We start from the raw sequence: 18,213 nt of genomic DNA on the forward strand, positions 1-18,213 counted from the left end.
GCAAACACGTCCCGAAACAAGGTGGTCACAGTGCAGAACGAAGGAACCTTCGCTCGCACGAGTTCTCATCAATCACCACGAGGAGCTCAGCGAGTCTCCTAAATCACGCTTGTAGGTTTCACTGATCAAACTTGAGTTACACAAATGAAAAGAAAAATAAAAGGTTCTCATTCAACCATATGAAGAGCTGCAGAGCACCCGCATCGTAAGCGATAGCTTTAGCATTTAGCACGCTCGCTTTGATAACATTTATGAAAATGAAAGGACCTGAAGAGTCAGATTCAGGGGCTGCACGTGTGAAATGTTGGCGCTACTTTAAAGGCGCTTTAGTGGCATTAATGACGTCGCTCACTGGTTTGTATCTTGATGAGGAAGTTCAGATGAAGGAAGTTCTTGTGTAGCTCAACATAAAAACAAAAAACAAAGCCAATTACAGTGCAGAAAAGACTGGCTAGTGATCACTAACTAGTCTTTTAGTGATTAGTGACAAATCTTCAGTAAAATCGACACAAAAAAAAAAATTAACTCTGGATTAGTAAAGTTTAAAAGACAAGACAAAAACTTAAAAGTTGTAACAGTGCAAGACAGAAAGAAGTCAGTGTGGTTAATAAACTGATTACACAGCATTTAAAAATGAATCAAGATACATTTGATCAGCTCAACACGTTTCACATGCGATGTTTGAGAACAGAGCGAACATTCGTGATTAGTGACGATTCTTTACAGAAGGACGTGTTAATTGTTGAGCTTCATGCCACACACACACACACACACACACACACACACACACACACACACACACACACACACACACACACACACACACACACACACACACACACACACACACACACACACACACACACACACACACACACACACACACACACAACGTGGAACTAGAAGTAACTAAGATGAGTATCTGAGAGCAGAGACCAGCTCATCTGTAACTAGCAGCTGTATCGCTCCTCCGTGTACGTGATGATAATCAGAGGCCTCTTTTTCACTTTGCCCTCCCGGCCTCCACGTTTAGGCTCCGCGGCCCCGAAGCTCTCCGCCGATTGGCCGGCTTTCACCAACTGTCCCTGCACTAAAGCGCCTGACTGGACGCCTTGGGCGCGTCCCGCCTCCACCGCGCCCTCTGGCTCTGGCGGGAAGGCGGTTCCCGTTTGAACGGGGTGCCGCGATTGGCTGCTTACCCTGAAGGGGCTGTTGGGGACGCCGACTCCTCCCCAGGCGACGGACAAGGTGTGTTTGAGAGGAGAGGCGGGCGTGTAGGAGCAGGAGTACAGCCCGTCCCCTTTACTCCTCGCCTTCACCTCCACAGGAAGCCCCTCCGCGTCCTGACGGGGGACAGGAAGACATTTAGCACACATACAGACGTGCGCTTGGAATCAGTTTATCACACAAGATGAAATCAATAAATGGGGGAAAAACCTCAATGTACAATTGTTTGCTTGTATTCAGCCTTCGTGGGAGGGTTCGGTTTGAGGGGATTCACCTGAGCAGTGATCTTCAGGGGTCCTTTCCCAGCATCCTTGGCGCTGACGGTGAACTCGGCGGGTTGGTTCAGCAGGCAGCCGGTCTTCTCAAGCCCCGGACCGAAGGCCTGGACCTACAAACCCACAGAAACGGGACCAGACGTGGAGTAAATAAAAGCTTCCGTGACTGGCGTCGGTCCAGGCTGCGGTTCCCAACGGACCTTCTCCGCGTCGCTGCTGCCGTTGTCGGCGACGATGTGCGCCATGAAGGGGCTGTGCTCGATGTCCTCCTCGTCGCAGGTCACGTGGACGGCGTATTCGCCGGGCTCCGTCGGCCAGTAACGGACATCGCACGAGCCGTCGTTCTTGTCCTCGCACTCGATCTTGGCCTGAGAAGGCCCCTCGATGGCGAAGCCTGCAGGTGGGATTAGGGCGGAGGTGAAGAGATGGAGACCTTTGATCCGATCGGACCGCAGTTTAAAAATCGCCCACGTGGTAAATACAAAATAAACCCACCAAGAACTCCGACATCGGTGCCGACGGACTCCACCACAAAGGTGGCAGGTTTACCCACAATGCCTCCCTCCAGGCCAGGACCCCAGGCCCTGATCTGCTGAGGCCCCGCCTCCCGACCCACCGCCACCTCGAACGGGCTGAAAGGAAGAGAGCAGAACCAAGAATGGGCACGAGCGCACAATCCTCCACTCGCATTATAACAAACAGTAAAATGACTGTGTGTGTGTGTGTGAGAGAGACACCGCACACTGCATGAGGTCATCCTCGAGGTTGTCAACACACAATTCAACTTCCTCGGCCCCTCACAGGGACGCACAACTGTACACACGCACAACTGTAATTCAAGCTTCAACTATTGTGTGTGTGTGTGTGTGTGGATGGAAACTACCTACACGCCAAACAAAACGTCTGTTGGAATTTGCCGTCTTGTTGCCCTTTAATACTCGTCTCTAATACGACTGTTGTGACGTCACGTTTCAGTTGTAGTAAACGGGGGTTTTGACTTTATTTGCCGTGCGAGAGAACCAACCACCGGCGGTTACGTCGCTTCCTCCGTGCGCCGAGTCAAATGATCTGTAACATCATTTAACGTCACCACATCTGGACCCCAGAGACACAAACAGCTGGGGGGGGGGGAGATTGAACGCCGTCTCTACGGATTTGTACAAATATCGTCTTGTGTAAAATGCAGACAGCGTCTTCGTGAACGTCATCCTGGTTTCTACCAGCGGGATTAAACGACGGCTTCGTCGCCGTGGGAACGCTGTGACCCCGTGTGACCTCTGAGGAGGCCTGAAACCCCCGGCAACAAGCACACATCTCCCCTCACAAAGCCTGATCCACACATTGTCTGTCTGGTTACTCATCGCACACGTAGCTGTAAAGACGTGAGCCGGAACACACCGACGATTACGCTCGCACAGCGGTGACAAAGAGCACGAGGCCCGCCAGGCGTTCCCATCCGATGAGGTCATGCGCCGAGCTAATTCCCTGAACACACACACACAATGCAGCTCACCTCTTCGGGATGTGTTGACCGCCCCAGGTTATGGAGACGGTGTGTTTGCCGGCGCTGCTGGGATGGTACTCGTAGGAGAACACAGCGTCCTGAGCGGAGATCTGCTTCACCGGCTCCTCGACGCCCTCTGAACACACACCAGAACAATCAGAAATCAAATCTCTGCCATCGAGTGTAAAGAAGCCGCTCTACCGGGCGCAGTTGGTACATCCATCTTCCCCGTAGCGGTCGAGACATTTCCGTCTGGGCCGACGCACCGACCCACGGGGCGAACGCTGTACTCACTGGGTCCTTTGACGAGCACCTTCAGCTCCCCGCTGCCGGCGTTCCTGGTGTCCACCTTGAAGTCTCCGACCTGCTTCACCCTCATGCCGGACGGCTGGAGGCCGCGGCCCGTCGCCCTGCAGGCGCCCGGCGCGCACGCTGCTCGGGCACATCGCAACGTGAGTCCAATGAAAAGGGTCACTGTGAAAAGCTGGGCGGTGAGGAGGACTCACCGGGGCCCACGTCCACGGGGAAGGGGCTCCTGGGGATCCCCGCCCCCCCGAAGGTGACGGCGACTGTGTGCGGGCCGGCCTGGCTGGGCCGGTAGGTGCAGCGGTAGGTGCTGTCGCCCTTATCCTCCATCATGGCCTCCACGGCGTTCTGGCGGCCCTGAGGGTCTCTGATCACGGCCGTCACGTCTCCCGTCCCGGCTCCTACGGAGGAACCATCAGCGGGTCAGTCTGCACCTTCTCCGGCTGCTTATGGAACACACGTCTACAGCAGCCGACGCACAGAACCATTTAGGGGAGGGGGTGTCATTTATGCTTCTCTGGGCGAAAAGATGAATAAAAAGAAATGCGACTATTTGGACCAAATGAACATCATTCTGTGTCAAACTCACTGGTGGAACAAATCAAGAGAAGCGACTGCGGGAGAATCATCTGCTTCTCTTCGGGAGGGTTAGAGGGTGTGACCGCTTGAAATGCAGTCATTACATCACACTCACTGATCCCACTAACGGGCCCCTGGCCGCGTCTCACCATAACGCCGATGGAGGCTCGATACCGGCTTGGTCTCTACGGGTCGGGTGGAGAAACTGGCTCAGGACACGTCTGCTTGAGAGGCCTCAAGGTCCCGAAATAGAAAGAAACGGGACTCCTGCTAACGACGAACCGTCGTCTCACAAGATGCCTCTTGTGTGCGCTAACCAGAAAACAACGGGCGTGGTGGGGGCTGCAGGGAGGGGGGCGGGGGGGGGGGTCTGTGACATCACATCCTGCCCGAGCAGACGCCTTCTTTTCACCGAGAAGTTTCTGACCTGCGGTGTAGATGTCAAAGTAGGTGGGGTTGTTGGCGACGACGCCCACGGGTTCGATTCCCGGGCCTTTGACCATGACCTTGGAGGCGTCGCCCAACGCCTTGTCCACGGTCACCTCGAAAGGACTTTTGGGAATCTGCTGGCCTGCAAACATCACCGTCACCTGGGAAACAGAACCAAGAGTTACCCCGGAACACATCGTCTGGCCCCTCCCACCAGTAGCACGACCACCAGAGAAACCTTGAGCTCACCTGGTGGAGTCCCACCACTTTGGGAACGTAGGAGACGCTGAACGTCTTTTTGCCCTCGTTAGGCTCCGCCTTCAGCTGACGGACACACACACACACACACAGCATGTGTGAGGTTTACACACAACACTAAAGCAGGTCAGTCTTTAAACTGGGCGGATGGGGGGTGTTCACCTCCTCTCTGGTGCCGTCTGGGTGATCCAGGTAGATGGTCACCTGACCCTGACCCGCGCTGAACGTGTCCACTGTGAAGACAGCGGGACGCAGCACCCGGTTCCCCGTCGGTTCGATGCCTGCAGATGAAGAAAATGAACCGAAGGGTCAAACAAAGTGACGACGGGCATCGTGTTCAAAGAAAAATCAATCAAGTGTGGAAAGTTCTGACCGAAATAAGAGGAATAATAAACGCGCTCAATGCGGCGTGTACCTGGTCCGTATGCGCGGGCCTTCTTTGGGTTGAGTTTGGGTTTGAGTGGAGCTCCTGGCTTCAGTTTGGCTTTGGGGAACTGGGACAGATAGGTCATGACCGACTGCTCGTCCGCACTGGGGTCGATGATCTCCTCCGGCGCCATCACCTGCGCACACGATTGTCAATAAATCAGCCGCCATGTTTAATAACATGAGCGGGTCTCCTTTGGAAACCCGGCAGGTTTCTGAACCTGGTTCCAGGGATTTGCTCCCATTGAGCCACATGAGCACCAGGTCGGCACTCCAGTTCCTCCCAGACGGATCCGTGCTGACTCGTCAAGTTCTTCCACACCTAACTGGAGGAGCCGTTTGTGCCCGGCTCGGCTTTCTGTTCGCTCTGTATACTGAAAACAGGAAACGGTCGGGAGCGAGTTAAAACGCCATCGTCTAAAAATGGGCCTGAGAGCCGTCTCAGTGAGATTTCCATTCATTGGGACAAAGGAGGGCGGTACGAGGACGGGGACGTCCGGGACTCTAAGTCACCGACGGTCAGCGATCGTTTCTCTTCCGCTCACGTCGCCGCTTCGCCCCCCGCTGAAGACGTTCCGCCTCACGCAAACCTCAACGCGCTAGCGTTCCTCCCAAAATCAACATCATGGGTGTGACGGCGAAGCTGGTCAGCGGTCTCGTTTCTGGAGGAGACTTCCTGTGGGCGGCGCCCCCAGACTAACAGGAAGCCGAGCATAACGTTAACGGAGCCGCGGCACAGAACCATCAGACTGAGGCTCACGTGGAATCCGTGAGTTTCATCCTCTCGGCTTCAAACAAATGTGAAAAAAATGTTTCGGTGAGTTTCCTCTGCAGGAAACCAACCAGCATCTGTTCGAGATGCTGCCTACGACCTCTGACCTCTGGAGTAAAAACCCCTTCTATTTGGCTGCAGGAGTAAGAGAAGGCGGGACTTCTTTGGGCTGTTTGGATGCTGATGCAGGATGTAAAACAAGCATCCAGTCGAATATCGCACACGTTAGCAGTAAAACAAACACGCCCTAAGAGACACCCCCCGACCTTTGAACCTTAACTACGCTAATGAATAACCCCACAGTCACAATGTCACAATAAAGATGCATCGCAGGGGGTCTAACCTGCGGGATGCCCAGCCAGTCGTCAGCCAGCTGCATGGCCTCCGTGGCGTTCTGCACCGGTTTCACCGGATCCCAGGTCTCCCAGTCGGGACACAGGCCTGCAAATGGCACACGGTTACAGAAGGAACACCAGGAGTCAACTTTGGACCTAAATGCAGTCGGCTGTACAGCATTAGAACACACACACACACACATACCTGGTGCACAGCTGTCTACCAGTGCTCCCAGTGCCCGGCCGTTCCTCCAGTCCTGGCTGAAGTTGTTGATCGGCACATCGGGGAGTTTGTGTTGGATCCAGCCCAGCAGACGCTGCTTCGGTGTCTTCGACTCCGGCTGCAGGAACCAGAACCAGCAAAAAAGGTCAATGACCTCACCAGCTTGTTTCACGGTTTGATGGCGGAGGAGAGGTGAAGGAAGCCTGGACCGTTACCTTTTCATCCTCGCCCTCCCAGATGGGCATGGAGATGGAGTAGTGCAGAATCAGAGTCCAGACCAGACCCAGGATCAGCTTCAGGTTCCCATCCACGATGGCTTTGGAGTCTGACGGAGAGAAACAGACCTGAGGTCAGATTAAGGTCTTCAGGAGAACTTCCACTGCTCATCACCGTCAACACATATCTACACAGACTCACAACCACAACACAACATGAAGTTTCCATAAAGCCTCAATAAGTCCATATTGAAACTAGAAGGATGATGAAAGGCGCCTCTTCGGCTCACTTCATCTGGTCGGTTTCTAGTGTGATTTGCACTCGTTTGTTTTTAGGTCCTTTGACCCCATGGTCAGCGATAGTAACGCGAGGAGGGAGTCGGTTGAGCGAAACACCGGACCCCTCACTGCTCCCCGGGCAGAAATGTAAAATGCCAAATGGTTAAATATGCAACGCAAGTCGCTTTGGATAAAAAGAGCTAAATGACCTGTAATTTGCTGCAGACAAACAGTTCACAAAACCGTCGGGTCACCGTGACCTCAGGAGGTCCACTTCAGACGGGGATTTAAGAGAACCAGAGTGCTACAGGGTTACGTTACTCATTAATCAGACCTCAGTGTAACACACACACGTCATTTTTAATCTCAGACTACATTTCTCTGTCCTATAATAAAGTTCTCATTAAAGAGACACATCAACATGCGTGTTGTTCAAACATGACTTTAGTGAGGTGGAGGCCTCGTCTGAGTCGTTACATCACATGTCCAGGGCGCGGCTACTTTTAGCAACATGTGGCAATCAAAAGTTTTTTTGTTTTTTTTTTAAAGTTGTGGGTCACTGCAACGTGAATCTGCAGTAAAAAAACCTCCGGCTGATGATCCGTTGGCATACAAGGACCCGCCAGCTGACACTGTGTGCGCACGTGTGTGTGTGTGTGTGTGTGTGTGTGTGTGAGATAAACCCTGTGATCCACCTGGTGAATCGGCGTCACCGTCAGCAGACCAGCTGTGGTCCTAAACATGTTGCTGCAACGTCGGATTTAGGTGGAGCTCCTGGAGAGTGCTGCCTCACCCATGGGTGACACAACACTGGTAATGACAGAGTGCGCACACACACACACGATGTTGCCACATCCTGCTCTCCACATTCCTAATCTCTGTTTTTCCAGACACTCATTTATCCTTTTGTATTTCAGGCTTTTCCCTTTGTCTATTCAAACTTTGTCAGGTCTCCTTTCACACACACACACACTATGTAACTTCCTTTTCTTTTCCCCTCCACGGGTGAGCTGCCACACCGGTGTGTGTGTGTCACCGGCAGCCGCCTCTGCAGCAAACATCCTGTCATTGAAGGTAAAGGCCGCTGCTCAAACCACACACACAGAGACACACACACACACACACACACACACACACACACACACACACACACACACACACACACACACACACACACACACACACACACACACACACACACACACACACACACACACACACACACACACACACACACACACACACACACACACCTGAGCTCGCTCACACGGTGTGACTGATCAATGTAAAGCTAACAAACCCTAAAGTTCTGACGTGTTTAGTTAATACACAATAAAAAGATAACGGTATCTTTGAATTGGTTCTTCTGCTCGTGGACCATTAGAACCATTCGTGTGTGACTCATCGTCCTGGAGGCTTCAGCCAAGTCCAACAATCAAGTTTCTTCTTTAAATGAAATCAAACATAAGGGCCGGAAGACGTAATTAACTGAAACCATCGGAGTTCCTCAGCTGACCCCTGATCCGTCGCACACAGAACGAAAGCTTATTAAAAGACAATAAAAACATTTAGGTGGTTTATGACAGGTCACATTTATTGGCTATTGAGCAATATTTCTATGGAGGCGAGTTGTAACATTTTAAATGTTAATCATCTTTAAAATGTGTTTATGCGAGAGACCTAATTCCATTCATAATCCAGACTGGGCACTAAACTGTGTGTGTGTGTGTGTGGACAGTTCAGTGAGTAACGAGGCGGTTGCCATGGCAGCCTATTGTTCACATAAAGGACGAGTGTGAGAGAAGTTCTCTGGGGTTTTTGTCGTTTTGCTCTTCCATCAGTTTGTACGGAAGGTTAAGAGCTTGAATAACAATCTGCCGTTTAGAGCCGGACCTCAGCTTCATCATCGAGCCCCTCGTCCTCCCTAACCAAGGTCCCAAATAGGACTGTCTTTAAGACGGAACGCAGTCTGGACACTTCAAATTAAATCAGTTCCGGCCAAAGAGATTCTTTCTTCCCCTCGTACGGTCTTCTCTCCTCTCAAGGAGACTAATGAAGCCACCTCCGGCGTCAGCGTCACATGCTGCGACCACTAGACGCCTCAGACATTAGCTTTGTTACAACTCTTCTGCCCATAGAAGAGTAAAACAGCGCAGTCAGCAGCGCTTTCATTCTGTGATTTGTGTCCACAAAACAATAAGAAGCTTCCCGTCATAACCTCGGGCTGGATCGGTGTCAGATAAACAGTGTTTAAAGCCAACTACCGTTGCAGATACCTGCGGATTTGTTGACCCGTTGCCACGGAGACGCAACAACACAGAGGCAACAAGGACAACCAATGGGAGCAGTGGGGGCAGGGAGGGGTCGGCGTCGCCTTGGGAGAGAGAAAGAATGTGTGCAAGGAGAAGGGGAGAGTGGACGAGAGAGATAAAGTCAGTGTGTGGGTGTGGGTGTGTGTGTGTGTGTGTGTTAAGGTGAATTGGGTTGAACAAATACCTCGGTTACCAGCACGGCACGCCCTCCCTTTGGTGCAGGAAGTTACACAATGAGCCGAGAAAATACAGAAATTCCTCCCAACCAGCTCCCCCCAACCCAACTCCCCCCCCCCCCGACGCCCCCAACCCAACTCCCCCCCCCCCCCCCCCCCCCCGACGCCCCCAACCCAACCCCCCCCCCCCCCCCCCCGACGCCCCAAACCAGCCCCCCCACGCCCCCAAACCAGCTGAAGACCAGGAGGAACAATCGGGTCACGAGGGAAAACAATACGAGGCCCAGTTCAAGTCCTCGTTGTTTTAAAGGCTTGTGAGGCCCATTTAAGTCCAACCTGGTGACCCAAACAACTCAGAGGCGTAAGCGTGGGACGAACGTCAGGCAGCAGTGAAACGCGCCGCTGCACCGGATTTAAACCGTTACACATCAGACTCGACCGGGAGGCTTCGGTTCACAACCTTCAGGTTGATCCTTAGTGCACACGAACCCAAACAAACCCAAAGGACTTCATCAAATCCAACACTCACTCAGCAGAGTCGGGTCCCTGCTGAGGAAGTCGTCCGTGTCCATTATAATGCTCTTTGAGGTCAATTTGAGACATTTTATTCTACTATCAATATTTCATACAACACTAGCATGAGAGGGAATTATGAACTATTCATAATTTAAAACACCAGCTGTAATTGCTCCTAAATTACACAACGGAGCGTCATTAAGTAGCAATTAGGGAATTATTGAGGGGAAAACGATGGACGTTGAGGGGAAAGTGAACTTTGGATGGAAACAAAGGACAGGAGGTACCTGCAGTGGTGAACAGGGTGTGGAGCGTGTGTGTGTGTGTGTGTGTGTGTGTCTTCGGTCTAACCAACTGTGTACAAACACACATTCCTCAAAATTGAGATCATAACCCCGCCCACCGACCAATTCCCCCCACAAACACACTCCAACACCAACATCCCCTCCGAGGACCCGGCGGATGGTGACAAGAGAACAAAAGTGTAACACACTCTTAGCCTTTTCAAACTGCCGTCAGGTCAGTTAACACACACACCTCTTCTGTGATGAGAGACAAGGCACACGCTAACAATCCAATAGAAACCATCAATATCGTTTTATCAGCGCAGGTTCAGCTGTGTGTCATCTGAAATCTTTATTTTTCAACATACTGGCGGGTGGTTTAATTTATTGTAAAACTACATTGTATTTAATATACTTATGAAATGACAGTATAGTAAAAAGCACAATATTTCAGCTGAAGCTTTTATCAAAATGTAGTTCAGTACTCCAGTAAATGTACTCGTTTCTTTCCATCACTGACTGACACCGTCTCCCCAAACAAAAGCCGCTGCCAAATCATGTGACCAACCAGCGGCGAGTTGGGGGGGGGGGGGGGGGGGGGGGGGGATTCATTTTCACGTCATTTATCAAAAGTTCACCACCCTCGCACGGGGGCGGAGGCCAGCGTCCTGCAGGCGTGTGACCGTGTGTTTCTAATCATTTAAGTGAAGTCCAGCGCACGACGCGCCCGTTATCACATGATCGATCGCTCAAAAAGAAACGCACACTTTCACGGTGGAACATTTGAACCGTTACCAGACGAGTCAGCGGTCTTCCCCCATCGCATCATGTCGGCACTCCCACGGATGACATCAGCGCATGATGCATCGCTGTAATAACGGTACAGCTTAAGGGTGACTCTGGAGGGGAGGGGGGGGGGGGTTCAGCAAAAATAATAAATTAGAGGCCTGAAGAAAGAGGCTTTTAACATTAGATGGTTTCCTTTCTCCCTCTCTCTCTATTCTGATCATTGGTTGGACCAAAACAGCTGCAGATCAAAGACCAGGTGAAAACGTGCGCCGCTCGCCCAAGAGGAATCAGAATAGACGGAACCGGGGGAGCGCTCGCGGTGAATCCGTGCAGTCTGAACCGGCATGCAGGGTCCGCCAGGGGAGAACTGGCACAGGCTCAGCAGACTGATGCGTTTCAGAGGGCGGACACGCCAGAGAAAACAGACATCCACGACCAAATGTCAACTCCTACCTCATATTCATGGACTCCTTTATACAGGCAGTTAATGAACAAGACTAGTGTTACATTCACTAATGGTTTGCTGATTAGCATTTTAATCGTTTGTGTTGGCTGGCATGGAGGTTTTGCATTCAAGCCACTAATCCCGGCGGTTAACGAGAGTCAAAGGATTCTAATTATGCATCCGGTGCTCAGGTGGTTCCTTGTTTTCTATCGACTGGTCTGACTGGAAATCCGGCGTGTGCCACAACGGTCAATTGTGAAACAACAGAGGACCTTTAATTGAGCCCTGCGGCACTCCGCCGGTTCAATCGGTCAAGTGCAGCAGATTGCGTCATGGTCGAGGATCTGAACAATAACGGGGCGGTTTGATCGACCAGGTGATAAAATAATCAAACCAGTTTGATGTAGAAATGGAAGGCAGAAGTAACTCACAAGAGAACCCAAAAAAACCCCCACAAGAGAACATGGTAACCAGCCCAGTTGTGCCCTATCATTAACATACACACACACACACACACACACACACACACACACATCTGGCATTGCGTCTGCATGCATAAACAGGACACACACGCACTCACTGGCAAACAGGCTGCAGCGTTTAGCCGTGTGTGACCTCACCGTGCCGGTTCCCAGGCTGTGATGTCATCACAACCAGAAACATGGCCATGTGGTGAGGAAGAGGAGATCAGCGGATGAGGATAATGACCGAGGAGATGATAGCAAGATGGGAAACGAGACGCGTAGACAAAAACAAAAACGTTCGACAACGGGGGATGAAAACTTTATTTGGGCGAGTTGACTCTCCCGCGTAGAGGAGCGTTGGCGTGTACGTTAGGTCGCGTCGGACTGTGGCAGGCCTTAAACTGGAGGACCAATGGTAAACACTGGATGGGCCATGAAACAAGAGCCGTGCACGTTGTGTGATGATGCGTTTTAGTTACATTGGGTTTCAGCGTCACAACGCCGATGCGGCAGTTTGAGCGTATAGATTTTAAACTTTAGAGGCTTGAACTTTTGTCTCCGCCATCGATTCATCATCAACCAGATATTTAGTAAACAGTGACGATCAGAAACATTTGAGTCATGTCTGCTGCAGACAGTGGGGTGTGTGTGTGTGTGTGTGTGTGTGTGTGTGAGAGATCAAACACGGTTCAGCACCACAACACAAAGACACCATGACAACAACAAATCCGCCTCACAAAAGGCGTGTGCGTCTGCAGCGAGACAACAGGACGAGGACACAAAGACGGGTCTGTGTGAGTGTCCTCTATGTTTTAAATAAATCACCATTCACCTCCGTTGTATCTGGTTGGCAGATCGAACCAAAACTACCACGACAATTCAATGTCATTTATGGTCAGATGGCACCATGATTTAAAAAACACACACATTCTGAAACTAACACAAATGTGTGGTTGCCTCTGAGAGGTCATGATCAATCCCGAGGGTTGAGATTTGATCAACGAAGAAAACGTTCAATTCCCGTGGTGGCGGCGACAGAAATACATCCAGCGGCTAGTTAGCTTAGCACAAAGACTGGAAACAGAGGGACACAGCTAGCCTAGGCGTGTCCAAAGAAACAAACCACCTATTACGCTAAAAGCTCGTCACACATTTACGTATAAAAATCCAAAACTGCCATTTTGTGTACGTGGTGGACTAACTAGCAAATATCAATTACAAACATAGATTCCTTGTTTTAAACTTTTAAACAAATAGCACATCAACATGTGTGATGCAGAGCTGCTGGTCGTTGTATTTTTGTGGGTTTAGACGGAGCCACACTAGCCGTTCCCTGTGCTAAGCTAGTTAAGATAAATCCAAACTATCTGACCAGCGGCAGCAGACGAGCCGCTTGTCCCGAGCAAAACAAATGTTAAAGTGAATTCCAGTGTTTTGTTCCTTCGAAGCTGCTGCACGTCGACCTGGAAGCAACAAAGAAGCTTTCTCTGCAGAGAGTGTGTGTGTGTGTGTGTGTGTGTGTGTGTGTGTGTGTCCCAGCCGCTCTCATGTTACCTTTTTCTTCAGCAACACACAGGCTCAGTGTGCGTCCGTCGCTCACAGGCACACAAGCGCCTCTCAGCATCGCCGCAGATAAACAACACAACTCGTTTTTCTGAGTGTGCACGTTAAACATTCACGGCCAACATCAGACAAACATCTGGAGCGCTGAGCGGTTTGGGGCTTTGTTGTTGTTGTAAGAAGCTTCATGTTTTCGGGGTGAAACAAACTCTTGAATGGAAATGTTTCACATTGAACTTGTCGATCACAGACGTGTGACGCGCATTAAATCAACATGCAATTCAACAGAAAAGCTTTAAAGAGCATTAAAACAAAAAGAAATACACACGCGAGTAAAAAAAGAAAAAAAAAAACTCAGTTACACAGAAATGTCAACAGAAACCGTTGACGAACACGACGCGCTGGACTGAAACTACTCGTCCATCAGCCGCCGCGCCACATGCCGAAGACTTGTTCTTGCACGGCAGCGCCGCGACACCAGAGGCCGAGAGCCGTTTGTTAATATGTGACAGATTATCACATTGAGAATATAAAACATGAATATCACGGTCCAGCTTTCAATCATTCATTTAGTTATCAAATGCAGGAGCGCTGCTGTGCTGACTGAAGCAGATTGGGTTTGAAGCACATGGCCAGAAGCCTGCGCCGCTAGCTGCTAGCCGCCCAGCAGTCGCTTAGTGCTAAATGGTAGCATGCTACGTTTGTGTAATGTGCTCTGAATGAAGCCGTGAGTGAAGTTGGTCGCCGTCGTGTGAATCACTGCCGCATGCTGAAAACGTGACGCCATGTTTATACAAGACGGGGAAACGCGAGTGGCTTCACACGGCGAAGCTAATGTCGCTCTTCAAAAGCGCAGCCTGAAGGCACTGCAGGGTAACCGCGCACGCACGCACGTGCATGCATGCATGCATGCATGCGCGCTACGGGAAGCTACAGATCCCGTTGGGGCGGTTCTCAGAACTTCAGACCTGGTTCCGCTTCTCTCACACACACACACACACACACACACACACACACACGCACAGACAACAGGTAAGAAGAAAAAAAGAAGTTTCACGAAGTTTTAAATGGGATCTAAAAGCAGCTGTAAAGGAATGCGTGACATTGGGTTCCTGGTGCGAGAGGCCTGTGCCGGTTTTATTGGGCTGCGTTAAGCATCACGGCCCAATAAAGGTGATGTTCTTAGTTTGTGGTATTTCCGATCGTTGTTGGTGCAGGTTTTTCTGCTTAAAAACACTAATCTGAATCGCTTTAGTTTTCCAGCACATTTGCGGCGTCTTTCTATCACAGCCGTTGCGTTTTTATTCATTTCTTAGGTTGAATCCGTGTAACTGGATGGAAGTTTGCAAAAGCACGACTGAATTTTAAATACAGCAATGGTTTATTCTTAACTAACACCCAACTTAACAAATTTCACTGACAACACATTTACAGCTTTTAACATCAAAATATGCAAAACATCCAAACGAAGGTATACGATTGAATAGTGTCATCAGAATAACAACCTCTGCTTTGTCCGCCAACGCACTTTTTAAACTGTTCTATAATTAAAGGCTTTAGTAAAACCTGTAATAAGTTATGAATGAATACAGTTTAAGGCATTTAAAGGTTGCACCGAGCTCCCTTCTCATAACCAATATATGACGAATAGATTCATCTCCGTGTTCTGATCTCACACAAGTCCTGGCGAGACACACCTGTCTGCACAAGGACGGCCACACCCTTTACACACACACACACACACACACACACACAGGTAATCAGTTAATTGATTAATCACTTCTACTGAAGGTAGAAGAGTTAACAGGAAATCAGAAACCGATTAAACCAAAACGTTTATGACCGAAATCATGAACCAAGTCGGTTGCCAGTCAGAAAAAAAATAAAAATCTCTCCTGATAAGCCAAGTATGAGGAAATAAAGCCTCTGGTAACGGAACACAGGAGTCAAACGTTCTTTCATTCCTCGTGCACGCGCGCGTTAACACTTAGAATGAACTCCAGGTGAAAACTGACAGTCAAACTATTTAAAACAAGCAACGAATATCAGGTGTTCCATAAAAGCGGATCTGCTCAAAGCCTCAAGCAGCGGGGAGTCTTGTGGGAAATGCTGGTGTTCATGAAGCTCATGATGTTTGTCAGCGACGAGCTGCAGACTTGAAGCAGAAGAGCAGCAGGTGAAGGAATCATGAACGCACGTGCGTCCTCTGCTCATCGGGGCCGCGCGCCAGACTCCGTGCAGGAAAAGACGGATTTAATGGAGTTTTACGGGCAGGCCGATCGATAATAAGAGTATGCAAACAAATATATGTGACACGGTTATTGTGTCACAGGGGGGTAAGGCGATATTAGACTGAAGCATTCTTAAAGGCAGTTTGGCCAATGGACGGAAAAGAGCAGGACCAAGATGGTAATATAGTCCATTAATTAAGAAATAGAGTACAAAGGTGGGGAACGCTGCAGATTGAACTTTGGTCGCTATAAAATCACAAGCAGGGGGATCAAATGTCCTCGTCAACCACTAACGTGACGTCCATCGGGATCGGGACACGCTTAGAAAAAGGAAAAACTTTAAATAAAAGTGCTTTTATTTCCTCCGGAGCGGCCGAGCCGTCCGTCAGCCAGAACGCAGCCAGGTGGGAGACCACCGACCGCCAAACACCGACCACCAAACATGTTCCAAGTAGTACACGTGTGCCGAATTAAAGGGCGAGTCCAGTTGATTGTAGAAATGTGATATGCGGTAGTTTCGTGTGGATTTAATCACGTGAAAAGCGCGTTAACACTTTAAAACGCCGCATTATTATTGGAAGTCCGTGCTTTCCACGAGACAATTGGGAGTCGGGACCAAGAACTTGGAAAACTTGAAGTATACCGGTACAAATACATCTAACGTGTACGTTTCTGATGCGCATAGACCACGAAGGTATAAAAAGAGCAGATTTAGGCTTAAGTGGTGCGTTTTGTATTGTGTTTAATGAACGGGCGGCCGCCACTCACCGATGGAGACCAGCTTGATGTTCTCCATGTCCAGGAACTCCAGGGCCACCGACACGTTCTCCAGCTTCATCTGCCTGAAGTTGGGCCTCGGGTGGTACTTTCTGAACATCTTCTTGTGGCTGAGGACCTCCAGCAGGGCGATGAGCCTCAGCCCGTCGCCCAGGTCCAGCTGCAGGTCCGCGATCCGCTTGTTGACGCACTTCAGGTGCTCGTTGATCCAGCGCGTAAAGGTGTTCTGCTGGATCTTCTTCCACGGCGCGTCCTCGGCGAGGTCCTTCTCTGTCACGGGCATCTTACTTTTTTTCGGGTTGTCCCTTTCCTGTCAGAACTATGCGGTGCGGGTGCTGTCGGCAGTGCGGGGGGGGAGGCAGCGCGCGTCGTGCTTCCTCGCAGGAGCCTGAAGTTGGTTTGAGGAGTTTTTTTCAAAACCTCCCTGAGACACAACTGGCTGCGTTCAGGTGCTGCTCTCAAAGCTCGGGTTTCCTCCTCTTCTTCTGCTTCTTGGAGTCTTTACGGGCAGTTGGGACGCCTGTTGTTGAGTACCGCCCCCATTTAAAGTTGAGGTACTTAGCGTATTTTCTACTCCCGCTATTCTAGATCTATTTTAGATCTACAAATGAGTGGCAAATATTAACTTTATTTTTAAAACTGTATGAATCAACTAATTTACTTTTACACGTGAGATTGTTTAGTAAAAATAATGTAAAGATATAATCTTGATTCAAATATAAATATATATATATAGATATATATACATACACACACATTTTGTTTTCTAGTGTTTAGGAATTTGAATTTATATATATATATAAATATATATATATATATATATATATATATATAAACAGGATACCGTTTCAACTGAAATAAAATACTGTTTTTTCTTTTTAGATAATTGTTTGAGTGTCTCTTTTTCCTTGTTTTTTCATGATGATAGTTAGCTATACATTTAGATAAATTTGCTATTTTTATATTGATATCTTTAGTAGTTAATTTTCCTTCAGCAAAGACAAACAGACAATTGTATTTTCCTCAATTTATCAATTATCAATCATTGGACAGTTTCTACGTCTTTTAAACTCAAAATTTCTACTCAGATCCCCCAACCAATCTTATAATGTTCATATTTCCGGTGGCCGTGAATGCAGCATCGGTTTGGGTTGAAGCCGACCTCGCAGAGATCGTCTGTGTTGAGCTGATTACCAAAACCACGCTTCACTATTGATTCCCAATAAGTGCCATCGGAATGCGGGTTATCGACAGGCTCCGTGAACTCTGAGATCAACGTGCTTGTGAAGCAACTTTTTTGAAAGAGGTCATATGATAAAGGCTGTAAAGGGAACAGGAATAACACCCTAATATTAAATTAAATGGTGATTAATATCGCCTAACACACCACATAACCAATATATCCAATGTATTTAATTAGGTTTTTTTCTGTCTCTCGTTCTTATATTAATTTACTAAACACAACGCGCGGTTCTCATCACAAAATAACAAAGAGGAGCAAAAATACAATATTTTCTGTTGTTTGTGTTCCTGCAAAAAGAGTCAGAGTGAGGCTTCTTCTCATTATGACACCTCGACCCTTGATTTAAACTCAGGGTTCAGAATGTTCTGTTTCATTTTCAATAAATACTAATCAATGAACACTTTCATGTTCAGACTTCGACAGCGAACAAACCGAGATTGAGCTTCGCTTGCAGTTTTCAATCTGCTGTTCAGACAGAACGACCGAGCCTTCCAGGACGAGCCTCAACACGCACACGCACACACACACACACACACACACACACACGCACACACACACGCACACACCCTGTGTGTTTGAGCAACCCCA

General features: G+C 49.2%; 1 protein-coding gene across 2 annotated transcripts in view; it reads right to left on the reverse strand.

Annotated features, from left to right (window-relative positions):
- Window positions 1-16,907, reverse strand: part of flnba (filamin B a) — a 31,276-nt gene extending 14,369 nt beyond the window's left edge. For both annotated transcript variants that reach the window (XM_040203022.2, XM_040203021.2), the window contains exons 1-15: window positions 16,374-16,907; window positions 6,550-6,659; window positions 6,317-6,452; window positions 6,120-6,217; window positions 4,994-5,141; window positions 4,741-4,859; window positions 4,570-4,644; window positions 4,319-4,481; window positions 3,513-3,713; window positions 3,301-3,438; window positions 3,016-3,142; window positions 1,998-2,134; window positions 1,703-1,896; window positions 1,502-1,615; window positions 1,200-1,343 (exon numbers count right to left, since the gene is read on the reverse strand). In XM_040203022.2, coding sequence (XP_040058956.2) covers window positions 1,200-1,343; window positions 1,502-1,615; window positions 1,703-1,896; window positions 1,998-2,134; window positions 3,016-3,142; window positions 3,301-3,438; window positions 3,513-3,713; window positions 4,319-4,481; window positions 4,570-4,644; window positions 4,741-4,859; window positions 4,994-5,141; window positions 6,120-6,217; window positions 6,317-6,452; window positions 6,550-6,659; window positions 16,374-16,665 — 2,196 coding nt within the window. In that variant the 5' untranslated portion in view covers window positions 16,666-16,907. The remainder of the gene's footprint in view (window positions 1-1,199; window positions 1,344-1,501; window positions 1,616-1,702; window positions 1,897-1,997; window positions 2,135-3,015; window positions 3,143-3,300; window positions 3,439-3,512; window positions 3,714-4,318; window positions 4,482-4,569; window positions 4,645-4,740; window positions 4,860-4,993; window positions 5,142-6,119; window positions 6,218-6,316; window positions 6,453-6,549; window positions 6,660-16,373) is intronic.
- Between the last annotated feature and the right edge of the window lie 1,306 nt (window positions 16,908-18,213).

This window comes from Gasterosteus aculeatus, chromosome 17, assembly GCF_964276395.1.
Source record: "Gasterosteus aculeatus chromosome 17, fGasAcu3.hap1.1, whole genome shotgun sequence".
Classification (NCBI taxonomy): domain Eukaryota; kingdom Metazoa; phylum Chordata; class Actinopteri; order Perciformes; family Gasterosteidae; genus Gasterosteus; species Gasterosteus aculeatus.